At 40.7% G+C, this 13,458-nt stretch overlaps 1 protein-coding gene across 1 annotated transcript in view; it reads left to right on the forward strand.

Annotated features, from left to right (window-relative positions):
• Positions 1-13,458, forward strand: part of LOC129699659 (protein kinase C epsilon type) — a 418,244-nt gene that overhangs the window by 249,073 nt on the left and 155,713 nt on the right. The window contains exon 7 of the mRNA XM_055639643.1: positions 10,507-10,649. Within this exon, the coding sequence (XP_055495618.1) occupies positions 10,507-10,649 (143 nt within the window). The remainder of the gene's footprint in view (positions 1-10,506; positions 10,650-13,458) is intronic.

Below are 13,458 nucleotides of genomic sequence, written 5' to 3' on the forward strand. Positions count from 1 at the left end.
GTAGGTGCATTTGGGTTTCCAGAGTACGGTTGATGAGGTCCCTCACCAAAGTTTAATTTGCAAGGTAAGAGCCCATAGTGTTCCATTGGAGGCAATACAGAATTGGTTCACTGGACTAATCTGGGATGTGCATGGATTGTCCCACCCGGAAATGTTCAACAGGATGGTGGTTCAAGATCAGATTCTTCTTATCAGCCTTCGGGCTCTTGAACCACACGGCTTAATCCTAACCACAACCCTACCCCAGCAACGCTCTACTATGAACTTTATTTACATTGTACCATGTACTTCAGTTTGCAGTGTCATAGTCTGGTTACCTAGTATTACTGATATTTTATTGCATTATTGAGTGATTTATTCATTGTTTTGTTGCCTTAACGTGCTTGTAAAGTTACAGCAAGAAATCATTTCTGTTCCTAGTGCATATGACAATTAAACACTCTTGGCTTGACTCTTGAGTTGAGAGCTTGGAATAGAGTTTGTTTTTGGAACCTGCTGCTGTGCTTCTTCACTTTATTGTCACATGTACCTGGGTATAGTGGAATTCAATTTTAGCATACAGTTCAGTAAAAATCTTACTACAAAGATACACAATCATACTTAAGTACAGGAGTACAGGAATAGAAGATTGCACTGAGAAGACAGTACACTAGTGGTCACATTTCTGGCGCCATTTTGGACGATTCATGTGCAAAGTTGGTGAAAATATAGAGTCTTAACTTGGTCATAAAAGACCATATTCCGAGGGACGGCAGTAGGTCAGAGTTGCAGGGTCGGCCTGGTCAGATGGTGTTATCAATGTCCTCAACCACTCCTCACCACTCCGAGCTGCAGCAGGCCATGTCCATTCAGCATGCTCGACCTCCGGGAACATCTTGATCTCATTATCTGTGAACAGAAGTCAGCTGAGAGTAATTAGGGTTCAATGCTGAGGATGCTGGCCAGACAGAAGACACTAAGATAGATACAAAGCTGGAGTAACTCAGCAGGGTAACAGAGACCCTTCTTTAGTCTCGACCCGAAACGTCACCTATTCCTTCGCTCCAGAGATGCTGCCTGTCCCACTGAGTTACTCCAGTTTTTTTTGTGTATCTTCAGTTTAAACCAGCATCTGCTGTTCCTTCCTACACAGAAGACACTAATGTTGATTATTTAGTCCTTTCAGTGAATCTGGAATATCTTGCAGAGATATTGTTGAATCTCTCAGTGTCAGAAGGGTATAGGGATCATTGCTTTTGGGGAGACCTTGTACTTAGTGTTGGGTCTGAGATCATAAATTTTCAAATACTCTTTTCCTCAGTCAAGCGTGTGCTGAAATAATGAAGACAATGGTGAATTACTCATATGTAACATACACATCTATATTTAACAAACCTACAATTAGTGAAATCTGAATATTTTATCATCATCATCATTGTTTGATCACCAGCATGGTCTTTAGTCTCAAGACCTCTACATGGTCTTGGGAGTAAAGACCTATTATTACTCTTGTCATTAACATTAACTAGACATATTGTCACCTGTCCTTACTGTAACAAGACAGTACAATGCACTGGTCTTACTACAATTTGTCTTTATTCTGGACAAAATCTCATGATTGGAGGATTGAAATTGCATGGAAGTTTGTAGATTTATTATCAGTTCCATTTTGGGAACATGAAAAATACCAGTTTGGATCTTTTAAATTAGAAATAATGAAAGTAAAAATTGGACTCCCTGACATTTTCCACAAACAACTTTATGAAAACTAAATGTCATGTTTGAAAATAATTGTTGGATATAACTTCACTTCTAATGTAGTTACTATAATTTTCCATTACTCCTACCTAGCTCACTCTCCATGCTTGAATGTTGTAACCCAGTCACATGTCTTTAATATGAGCAATCTTAACTTTATTATTTAAGTTTGGGTTATTGTCACATGTACTGAGGTACAATCAAAATGTTTTAATTGAAGTCTACCAGCAAGTTATAGAAATAATTGTGTATATGATACCACTGCAACATTTACCAATACATCTCCAATACTTTTGCATATAAAAACACAGTGGCAGAGGCAAACTTGTGTTGGTTTCTGCATTGGGTCCTGGACAAATGCAGTTCTAAAAATTATACCTTACATGCAAGAATCCAAAGCAATTTTCTTGATTAAACAGAAAATGCAGGGAATGTTCAACAGATCAACCAGCATTTATGGAGAGAGAAACAGAGATAATGTTTCAGATTGAAAATTATTAGCATTTCAACATGTATCGGCGTTTACCGTGCTAATAGTTTTATCCAATAGTAAAGCTATTATAGCAGTAAAGTTTACATTGTAACAGAAGAAAGAGGCTTATGATGGCATCTTACTGGTGTCTTCGGGTATTGCTTTTAGTTTTGAATAAGTAGATGTAATTTTTCATGTATCCTTTGCTTATGTTTATGTAAATGATTTTATAGTTTTACTGTCCAATAAATTTAATAATGCCAATTGCATGAAAACGTAAGCACATGTGCAATAATCGAAAGGAAACTTGTTGATTGTACAATAAAGTGATACAATTCAAAAATGGAGCTATTTCTCAAATAGTGCTTGTACTATAAACCTTTCAGGTTCAGGTACTCCTCTCCCCTACTTTAAGGCAGTTCTGAAGTACTATCTTCTAGACCAAGTTTTGATTATTTTTTCTGAATTCTCCTTCTGTGACTTTATATCAAATTTTGTCTGATAATGGTTGTGTGAAGTTTCCTGAACAGTACAACCTTATGTGAGGCGCTGCTGTTAATGTGAAATGTTTTTTTTACCCCAAGGAGAATTTAAATGATTGTACCAGCTTCACCCACCAGATGGCAGTAACATGCAGACCAAACAAATAATACAGATTTATTATATAACCTGAGAGGGATTTTAAGGTCATGAGAATGTAATTGTGAATGTCAGGTTTTTTCTGCAACAGGCTAATATACTGGTGCATGAAGGTGAACAAGCAATTGGGGCCAGACAAGAGGGAGAAAAGAATAATTCCCAGAACAAAGGAAATAATACAATTAGGACTATTACAGAAAAACTGTTTCAATGAATAGAAACACGAATTGAACAGATATGCAGCTGGTTTAACTGTGGAAAAAGTTGGAAAATACAATGGTTTAGAAAAATGGACTTGCCAGAAAAAAAAAACATTTAAAAAAAAATGCTGAAAGGATCTCCGAGACTCCCAGTGCTCATCACCCATTTCTGTCTGAAAAAGAAACCGAGTGCTCGAGTAGCTCAGTGTGTCACCCAGAATCTGTACCATCTTCTTTTGAGCTTCAGAACTAACACAGTGATGTTTTGAACCGGGACCTTTCTTGAGAATGTCTGCAGAAGGGTCCTGACCCGGAACGTCACCTATCCATGTCTCCAGGGATGCTGCCCGACCTGCTGAGGTACTCCAGTACTTTGTGTCTTTTCTTTGCAAACCAGCATCTGCAGTTCCTTGTTTTTACACATTTCTGTCTGACCTGCTTTGGTGAGCAGCTCATTGCTACACTCACTTATCGGTGACCCACCGGTACCTGTAGAACAAACATGATTACTGGTGCCAGCTCCCTATCGGCAAGGCCAAACCTACTGAAAATAGCAAATTCCATTCCCTGCAATACTTCGACAATAAACTCAGTCATGACCATGCTTGTCAGCTTTGAACGTTTGTCAGTGTCTCCAATGCATCCAAAAACATATTCAAACATAATCATATTTTAAGATATTTAAAAAATAGTTTAGTTTAGAGATACAGCATGGAAACACTTCCTCCAGCCCATCAAAATCCACGCTGATCAGTGATCACCCACACACTAGTTCTGTCCTATGCTCCAGGGACAATTTTCAGAAGTCAATTAACCTACAAACCTGCGTGTCTTTGGAATGTGGGAGGAAACTGGAGTACCCGGAAAAAGTGAACCCAGACAATGTTGAGAATATTCCCCAGGTCAGGCAACATTTCCAGGACCAAGCTGTGTTACATTTTAATTGCCAGTAGAGAAAGAACCAGAGTGTGCAATATTTTTGTCTGGTCTTCACAAGAAGATAATATCAGCAGATTACTTGGTGATAAATTCCTTTTAAGTCACTGAATCAGTTCTGAAGCTCAAGAGAAGATGGTATAGAACATAGGGGTAACCCCATAAATAAATGGAAATACCTTGATCAATTACAGCATAAAATGAATTTACTGACTCTTCCTGAATATTCAAAGAAACCATAGAAAACCCTTTTCCATCATTCCAATATGTGAATAATATTTGTGAATGTCTTCACTATCTGTGGGGCGTTACTTTAAATAAAAGTGCTGGGAAGGTACAAAGAGTGATCACCATCCATAACATGATGTTGGTTTAACATCTCACATCTAGGCCCTCAAGCAGAATTCAGAAGCAGAAAGCAAATGTGTTTAAAGGGAACAACTAAAGTGAGAGGGAGAAGTAGAGTTCATAGATTTTAACAATACAGTACGGAAACAGGCTATTTGGCCCATCGAGTTTGCACCAACTGGAGGTCACCCCATAAAGTCTGGCTAGCGCTGACAATGGCTGCCACGGTGTACTGCTCCTTGCTGTTTTGTATGTGTTTGTTTGTTTGTGTCGTCTGTGAAAATCCCACAAGGATCGCATTCATGAGAGAGGTACTCATTAACATCAGATATACGGTACCTCCAAACATCGTTCCGGATTTCTCTCACTCGCTGGATTATTTGGACATACTCGTTGGCGGGGCTGTGGCTGTGCTCAAGGTCTTGAGATGGAGGAGGACCCATGGGAAGCGCTGTGGAGCACTCACCCGACTCCGGCGACGAGCATTTCGCACACCACTCCTGAGTATATTTCTCGCAAATCTACATTCTCTCAACAACAAAGCAGACGAACGGCAACTCCTGCGTCAAACAAACACGGACTTCTCTCGAGCCACTGCCCTGTGCTTCACCGAGACTTGGCTGAGTGAGTCAACCCCAGATAATGCGCTGTAACTGGCTGGCTTTCAACTACATTGAGCAGACCTCCGAAGCAGAGGCAGCGGGAAAATCAAGAGACGGTGGAATATGCTTCTATATAAACCAGGACTGGTGCAGCGACATCACGGTACTGTCTAACTTCTGTTCTCCCAATCTAGAATCTTTATAGACGGCAAACCCTTTTATTCTCTGAGGAAATTTACCTCTTTATTTCTCACTGGAGTTTACATCCCCCCCTCCTCCCCTACGTCTGCGTATGTGAGGTGCAAACGCAACTCACCGGTAATGAGGGTAGAGAGGGACTTCCCGGACTCCATGGTCATTGTTTTGGAGGACTAACCTCAGCCGAGACCTTCCAAAGTACAGACTTCATGTTACCTGCCACACCAGAGGGTGGAGAACTCTCGATCACTGTTACACTTCCATCAAGAACGCATATCGCTCTGTTCCCCGGGCGGCTCTGGGTCTCTCTGATCATTGTTTAATTCATCTCATTCCGACCTACAGGTAGAAACTAAAATCTGCTAAGCCTGTGGTCAGAACAATGAAAAGGTGGATAAGCGAGGGCATTGAAAACCTACTGTCCTGCTTTGACTGCTCTGATTGGAATGTGTTCAGGGAAGCAACCACAAGCCTTGATGAGTATACAGACACTGTGTCATCATATGTCAGCTTTTGTGAGGACAGTTGCATTCCCACTAGGGCCTGGATCTGGTTCAACAATGCCAAGTACAAGCTGGAAGAGGAATCAGAGCTGCCAAGGAAAGGTACTCTGAGAAGTTGAAGAGCAAGTTCGCAGCTAATGATTCCTCTTCAGTTTGGAAGGGCTTGCAAGAAATCACCTGCTACAAGAGGAAAGCCCCCTGCTCCTTGGACCATTGTCAGCTGACCAACAAACTGAACGAGTTCTACTGCAGATTCGATAAACAGAAACTTAACCCTGGTACCCCCTCTCCAACCAACACTTCACACCTACTCACAGCCTGACTCGAGTCTGCAAAGACTGGGCCATCATCCACTACCCACCCCCTCCTTGCTGCCCAACATCAGTCTGGCCACTTCTCCATCATCAACAACAGAAATTGAGGAGGTGGAGAGGCTATTTAGAAGACAGAAAAGCCAGAAATCTCCAGGAATAGACAATGTTTTTCCCCCCTCTATCCCCAAGCTCTTTGCTGAACAACTGACACCCTCTGGTCATCCAGTCCCTGCAAATCTGTACTGTCCCTGCCTGCTTCAAAGTCTCCACTATTGTCCCTGTACCCAAAAAGACAAAGGTAACTGGTCTTAATGGTTACAGGCCTGTCGCACTGATCTTTGGTCATGAAGACTCTTGAAAGACGGTGTTTAAGAAGGAACTGCAGATACTGGAAGAAGGGTTTCGGCCCGAAACGTTGCCTATTTCCTTCGCTCCATAGATGCTGCTGCACCCGCTGAGTTTCTCCAGCATTTTTGTCTACCTTGAAAGACATGCTGGCCCAGCTGAAAAATATCACAAACCCCCTGCTGGACCCGGGCCAATAGATCAGTGGATGACGCAATCAACCTTGGCCTGCACTTCATCCTCCAGCATCTAGACCGCCAGGGAACCTATGCAAGGATTTTGTTTGTGGATTTTAGCTCTGCATTCAACACCATTGTGCCAGAGCTACTACATTCCAAAGTCTCCCAGTTGACTGAACCCCCCTGTCAGTGGATCACCAACTTCCTGACAGACAGGAAACAGCATGTGAGGGAAGGCACATCTCGGACCCACAGACCCTAGGCATAGGAGCACCTGGCTGCATGTTGGGCGCAGACTTTGAGGGCTGAAGGGCCTCTTCCTCTGCTGTACTGGTCTATATAGTGACAGGAATTCACTGATATAATAGATATTCAGATATAATTTATAGGAAGGAACTGCAGATGCTGGTTTAAACTGAAGATAGACATAAAATACTGGAGTTACTCAGCAGGACAAGCAGCATCTCTGGAGAGAAGGAATGGGTGACAATTCAGGACTAGACCCTTCTCCAGATATAATGGTGATATTTGTTTGACAAAGTGGTCATCATTGCATCTGTTTTGCATAAAAGAAGGCTTTTACAACAATGTGGGAAAAGTGATTATGCAGATTATATATTTTTTACAGTTGCAGGAGTAGTTTTTTCATTGTAACCCTAAAGGGAGGCCCTTTCTGGACACAAAAAATGACTGGGATAGGTATGACTTGCAGTGAATGAATATGTTTGTTGGAAGTAAACTGCAATTATAAATTGATTTGCCTTCATACAGGTAACATTGCCTGTTTGCACATGTGACATCTTGACTGAAATTAGCAGCTTGTGACCCCACCTGCATTCCATTTCTCCTCTAATTGCCTCCATCTCCTTCAGTTTAGTTTAGCGATACAGCGTGGAAATAGGTCCCCTTCTACCCACCGAGCCTGCACCGACCAGCGATCACCCCGTACACTAGCGCTATCCTACACACTAGGCACAATTTACAATATTTACCGAAGCCAATTAACCCACAAACCTGTATGTCTTTGGAGTGTGGTAGAAAACAGGAGAACCTGGAGAAAACCCACATGGTCTCGGAGAACGTACTAACTCCATACGAACAGCATCCATAGTCGGGATCGATCCTGGGTCTCTGTAAGGCAGCAACTGCACTGCTGCTACCACTGTCCTCCTCAGTCTTGGCCTTTCTGTCTGAGTCTCCCTCCTCCATTTCCCACACCCCAGTCTTCCCTATCCGAGTGTCCTGGGTGACTACCACAGATAAAGCTCTTTCACAACATTGACCTGCTACTCGGAGGAAAGAGGCTAATGTGCCGGCATTTGATAGTTCAGGCAGCAGCTGTCAGCTGTGAACACACACATCAGCATCGGACACTTTCAAGGATAATTAATCTTCCATATAAATTTTACATCACTAACAGGCCCAGCAACTTAAAATTTTAACATGTTTCTCTGGGCGAGATCTTTAGGCTTTTTTTGGAGATACAGCATGGAAATAGGGCCTTCGGCTCACAGAGTCTGCGCCGACTAGCAATCATCCTGCATACTAGCATTATCCTCCACATAAGGGATAATTTACAATGTTACCAAAGCCAATTAGCTTACAAATCTGAACGTCTTTGAAGTGTGGGAGGATATCGAAGCACCTGGAGAAAACTCGTGCGGTCACATGGAGAACGTGCAAACTCCGTACAGACAGCACCCATATTCAGGATCGTATCCGGGTCTCTGGCGCTGCTATGCCACTGTGCCACTTTTATAATCAGCCATGATCATATTGAATGGCAGTGCTGGCCCGAAGGGCCGAATGGCCTACTCCTGCACCTATTTTCTATGTTTCTATAATAATGGGAATTAAATTATCCAGTTTGCTTAATTTTTAAGAGGTAAGCAAAATAGAAAAAGGGAAGGGGTGGTCCTGTTAATGAAGAGTGAGATAAAGTCAATAGAAAGAAGTACATTTGCTCAGAATACCAAGAAGCAGAATTTGTTCAGGTGGAACTAAGAAACAGCGGAGAGAGAGAGAAAGTATTGATGGGTGTTACCCATAGGCCCCCAAACAATAAAAGTCATATAAAATGTATAAATCACGAAATTAGAAAGACATTGAAAAAGGGCACTTCGATTATCACTGGATCTTTATTCTACATATAAACTGGAAAACCCAATTATCAGTAACAGAAACACATGACAAGGTTAAAACTGTAATCATGGGGGCACTTTGATCTACATATAGATGAGTTAAACTGAATGAATGGTAATAGTGGGGAGGGTGGATTCAGTTTTTGTCAGATTTTCAACATTTGTTGGTCTTGCTTTTGCCCCTAAACTGTGTTTTAAACACTTTCTCAACGTCCTGCCAGTTTCCATGATTTGTCATTTCCCTAGGGTGTCCATGTTCCTCGATGATGGGATGTAAAAGTAGGCAAGTTTGGAAAAACATTTGGATCTCACTCAGTTATAGGGCTGGTGAAGCTTATGAAGCTTTATGAAGTGTGGTCGCAAGGACTGGAATGGAAAGATTTGCCGGAGTCTCCAGTGTACCACATGGGGATCATTCTCAGTACTTGTTCATGCTACCCTAGATTTATTATACACACAAATCTTTAGGGGAAAGTTTTTCACATTTCACTTTTGTAATGGAGCATTTCATTTACGGTTCTTTCATTCCCGACAAACATTAATAAACAGCAGTAAACTGCTGCCTACCATTACTTTCCTACAAAACATTGAATATAAGCAGTCTTCAATGATCTCCATCCAGATCTTCCTTTCAATTATCAAATCTGAAATGTCTAAAAGTTAATAAAATATTATTAGTAGAAACCATTGAGGGACCTAATGTTTTCCGCTGTGTCTTGTTTGCTTTGGCATTGGCCACTGGTTTCAATATTTCTTTTGTAATCATGGGAATCTATTCAAGCAGTTCCATTTATTTTCCCACCCTCTCTTAAAATGAAGCTTCCAATCCAATCCAGACATATTTTCAGTTTGAGATTCAGTGTAGCAAGCAAAAACTGATTTTGCTTTTAATCCTTTCTGTCTACTCTTCAATTGAGAAAACCACCAGAGATTTTTCTGATGAAGTTTTATTCACAAACCTACCTGCCATTGGCCTCAGTGTCTAATATCACATTTTAAGTAGTTTGTTTTTAATTAAATAATTTACTTTACCAAAGTTTATTTAGACAAAGCAAGCATTTTCTTGTTGCCATTTTTCATAATATAATGCTGATGAAAAAGATTTGGGACATAATCTATATTTTTTTCAATTTCTACTGTGGTTACAATAAGAGTACAAAAAGACTACAATAATAATGTAATACACGCTGTGTAATAATGTAATTTATCGCTGGGATTCCGTTCCTGAAAAGCAGCTTGTAATTCCAAAATGACAAAATTAAATACAGCTGTAAATTTGAATGTATTATTTCAAAATTACAGCTAGCAAATTAAGTTTTGGTATTAATTAAATGAGCGAGTTTAAAAAAAAAAAGCATAAATCAAGCGCGAGTTGCCTGTGTATTCTTTTGGATTGGCTTCTGCTTTAGAGTTTAGAGATACAGTATGGAAATTGGCCCTTCGGCTCACCGAGTCCACGCCGACCAGCGTTATCCTATACACTAGGGACAATTTACAATTCTTTTTAACTGAAGCAAATTAACCTACAAACCTGCGTGTCTTTCAAGTGTGGGAGGAAGGTGGAGCACCCAGAGAAACCCCACACAGTCACAGGGAGAGCGTACAAACTCCGTACAGACAGCACCCATAGTCAGGATTAAACCCGGGTCTCTGATGCTGTAAGGCGGCAGCTCTGTCACCCACTACGCCTTGATATTCATTTGCTTTAGTTTTCATCTTGTTTATTCTGACACAATTATTTTCAAAACTATAAATCTGGTTATATAAATCAGCATTTTCTAGTTTGATTTTTCATTTACAATTAACAAACAAACAAATAAATAAATAAATAAATGCTCATCTGCGATTAAATTGTTTGTTCTCTAATGAAATGTTTCCATGTCTTTATATAGTATGCAAGATGAATGTCCACAGACGCTGTGAGTCCAACGTGGCACCAAACTGTGGAGTCGATGCTCGTGGCATAGCAAAGGTGCTTGCAGATCTCGGCGTCACTCCAGATAAGATCACAAACAGTGGGCAAAGGAAAAAGAAGGTAGAGCATTAAACGTGACCATTAGCAGCCAATTGTGCGACTGAATGAGGTACAGCATACCCTCAGAATCACACACTCAACAACAATCTGAGATCGGACATTCTGAAACTAAAACTAATAATACAGCTTCTATTTCAAGACAGGGATAATGTCTTTTGAAATGATTGTGCAAACATATGATTTCTCTTCCGTGCTTTTTTCTATTTCAGCATGATGGCCCAGAGTGGTGTAATTGTTAAAAAATATGGTTGAGTACAAAACAGATCCATAAGGGGCGGTACAGTGGCACAGCAGTAGAGTTGCTGCCTTACAGCGGCAGAGACCCGGTTTCGATCCTGACTGGGTGCTGTCTGTACGGAGTTTGCACCTTCTCCCCGTGACAGCGTTGGTTCCCCCAGGTGCTCCTGTTTCCTCCTACGCTCCAAAGCCGTATAGGTTTGTAGGTTAATTTGGCTTTAGTAAAAATTGTAGCTTGTTCCTAGTCTGTACGATAGTGCTAGTGTATGGGGATCGCCGATTGTCGTGGGCTCAGTGTGCCAAAGTGCTGTTTTTACTCTGTATCTCTAAACTGAACTAAACTAAATTAAGGTCCCGACTCTTTTTGATCTTTTGTGGCTTATTTGACTTCAGGTCGACTGGTAATACTAGTGCTATTGTTCTCCTCAGCAGTTAGGAAATTTAGGAGAAGGAAAGATAATAAGAGTACTACTTGCTTAGTAGATAGGTTGCAAGTACGTACGTACATTGGCTGTGCATGTGAAATTATAACCGCTGAGAAGTATACATGTTCTAGACAGGAGAGAAAAAACAAAGGGCAAAAAATGCACAATGAATTTTCAATTTAGTATTGTCTTTCTAAATATAAATCCTTTGCAAGCGTTGCACCGGATATTCTTTCATTTTTAAGTATGGTTATATGTCAGGTTCAGATGGTTCCCACCGTATTGAATTTGTTTAATATGGAGTGTCAAAAGTCTTGTTTCTGAAAGTTTCCATCTAAGGTTTTTCTTGATTCACAAATCTTAAATTATGCTCAACCAATTAAAAAAACTGAAGTGAATATTTTGAACTATACATAATATATATATTGAAAATATACATAAAAGTTGAAAATATTAGAACTACTCAGGTCAGGCAGCACCTGAAGAGAAGAAACTGAATCAATCCTTTGTTAATGACCCTTCTAAAGTTTTTTTTAAATTGTCGGTTCTATTCAGTTTTAGCGTGTTTATTCAGTTCAATTATGGTAGCAGCTTAATTCTACCAAACTCTTAAATGTTCATGACAAGATAAGGAGAGGGTGTTTAACTTAACTTAAATCCAGATCCATCATCTCTATCCTGTCTCGCTACTTGATGGCAATATTTATTTTATTCCTGATTCTGAAGTTGGTCAAAAAGAAAGGAATTTTTATTAACTTCATGAGAAATATTAGAATAATAAAAACGGACTCCTTCCATTCCACATATTCCCATTGCTCACTGTAGAACGGAACCTGCTTTCTGACAATTAAGTAACTTTGGAATGAAATGTTGACACTTGTCCAATCTCATCGTGGTGTTCCTATCTATCTTGTCACCGCATCATTATTGTCAGCAATATCGTGCCCCGGAACAATCAGCTGTTTTATTAAATGCAAAATATGTTTCTGCATTGCATTTTTTCTGTACATTAGACAGATTAAATATGCAATTTCATTGCAAATTAAGATCCACAAAATAAAATGTTTGGTAAATTTTGGTGGTTGTGCATTGTCACATCCTGGCTGCAGATGTGAAGTAATAATGATATTGACACATTATTAAGAGGTTACATTCATTGTTCTCTGTGTTTATTAACTCACACAGTCACAGCTTCCATCTTGGCTTACACAGCCCCACCTGACCTGATCTCCAGGTCATCTGATACAGAGATCATCTTATTTACATATCATCATCATCATCATCATGACTCATCGTCATGACATTCCTCCTTTACCAGACTTAAACTTTTAATTAACGTGTATTCTTTCAAATATACTTCCCAATTAAATTCTTACAAGACATATGTGTTCCAATAACTTACAAACTAGATGCATTACAACTACAAAACAAATACAACTTTTTACACTCTCGTACCCTTAATAACCTCCTTGCTCACAATAAACAATATTATAATAAACAGCATCATAATAGTACCATACTCTATAACACAAAATTGTCATATCGCCTGGGAATTCTCCTTTCACGTTTTGGTCTACCAGTTGGCACAGAGTATCAGAATCTGTTGAATCTGTCAAGGTGTTGTCACCCAGACACCGTCTCTGCTCACCACCTGCATTGCAGCACGCTGCCTCTGGAAGTCTAGTCACCACTTCATAAATACCGATACCGAATCTGATACTGAACGGTCTGTCCTCAGCAGAGGCCTTACCTTCGGTCCCCTCCGTCCCCTCCGTCCCCACCTCAATGAGTTCTGCGCTCGCCACGACTTGGAGCTCTTCTACCGTCGCCTCCGCCTCACAGCGTTCTTCCATGGAAATGAGTCCTCGCCCCCCTTTGTCTCGTTGATCTCTTGTCCCGTCTCCAATGGACCCCCTCCTCTTGGACCCCCTCTCATGGCCATCTTCTGGCTTTAGACCTTTTTATTCAAAACTGCCAGCGGGACATTAACCGCTTCAACTTCTCCACTACTCTCTCACTCAAACCTCTCCCCCCCTGAACGTACAGCCATCGACTCATTCCACAACAACCCAGACTGGGTTATCAAACCCGCCGACAAGGTAGGTGCCGTGGTAGTCTGGCGCGCTGATCTCTACAAAGAGAAATGT

This window comes from Leucoraja erinacea, chromosome 8, assembly GCF_028641065.1.
Source record: "Leucoraja erinacea ecotype New England chromosome 8, Leri_hhj_1, whole genome shotgun sequence".
NCBI lineage: Eukaryota > Metazoa > Chordata > Chondrichthyes > Rajiformes > Rajidae > Leucoraja > Leucoraja erinaceus.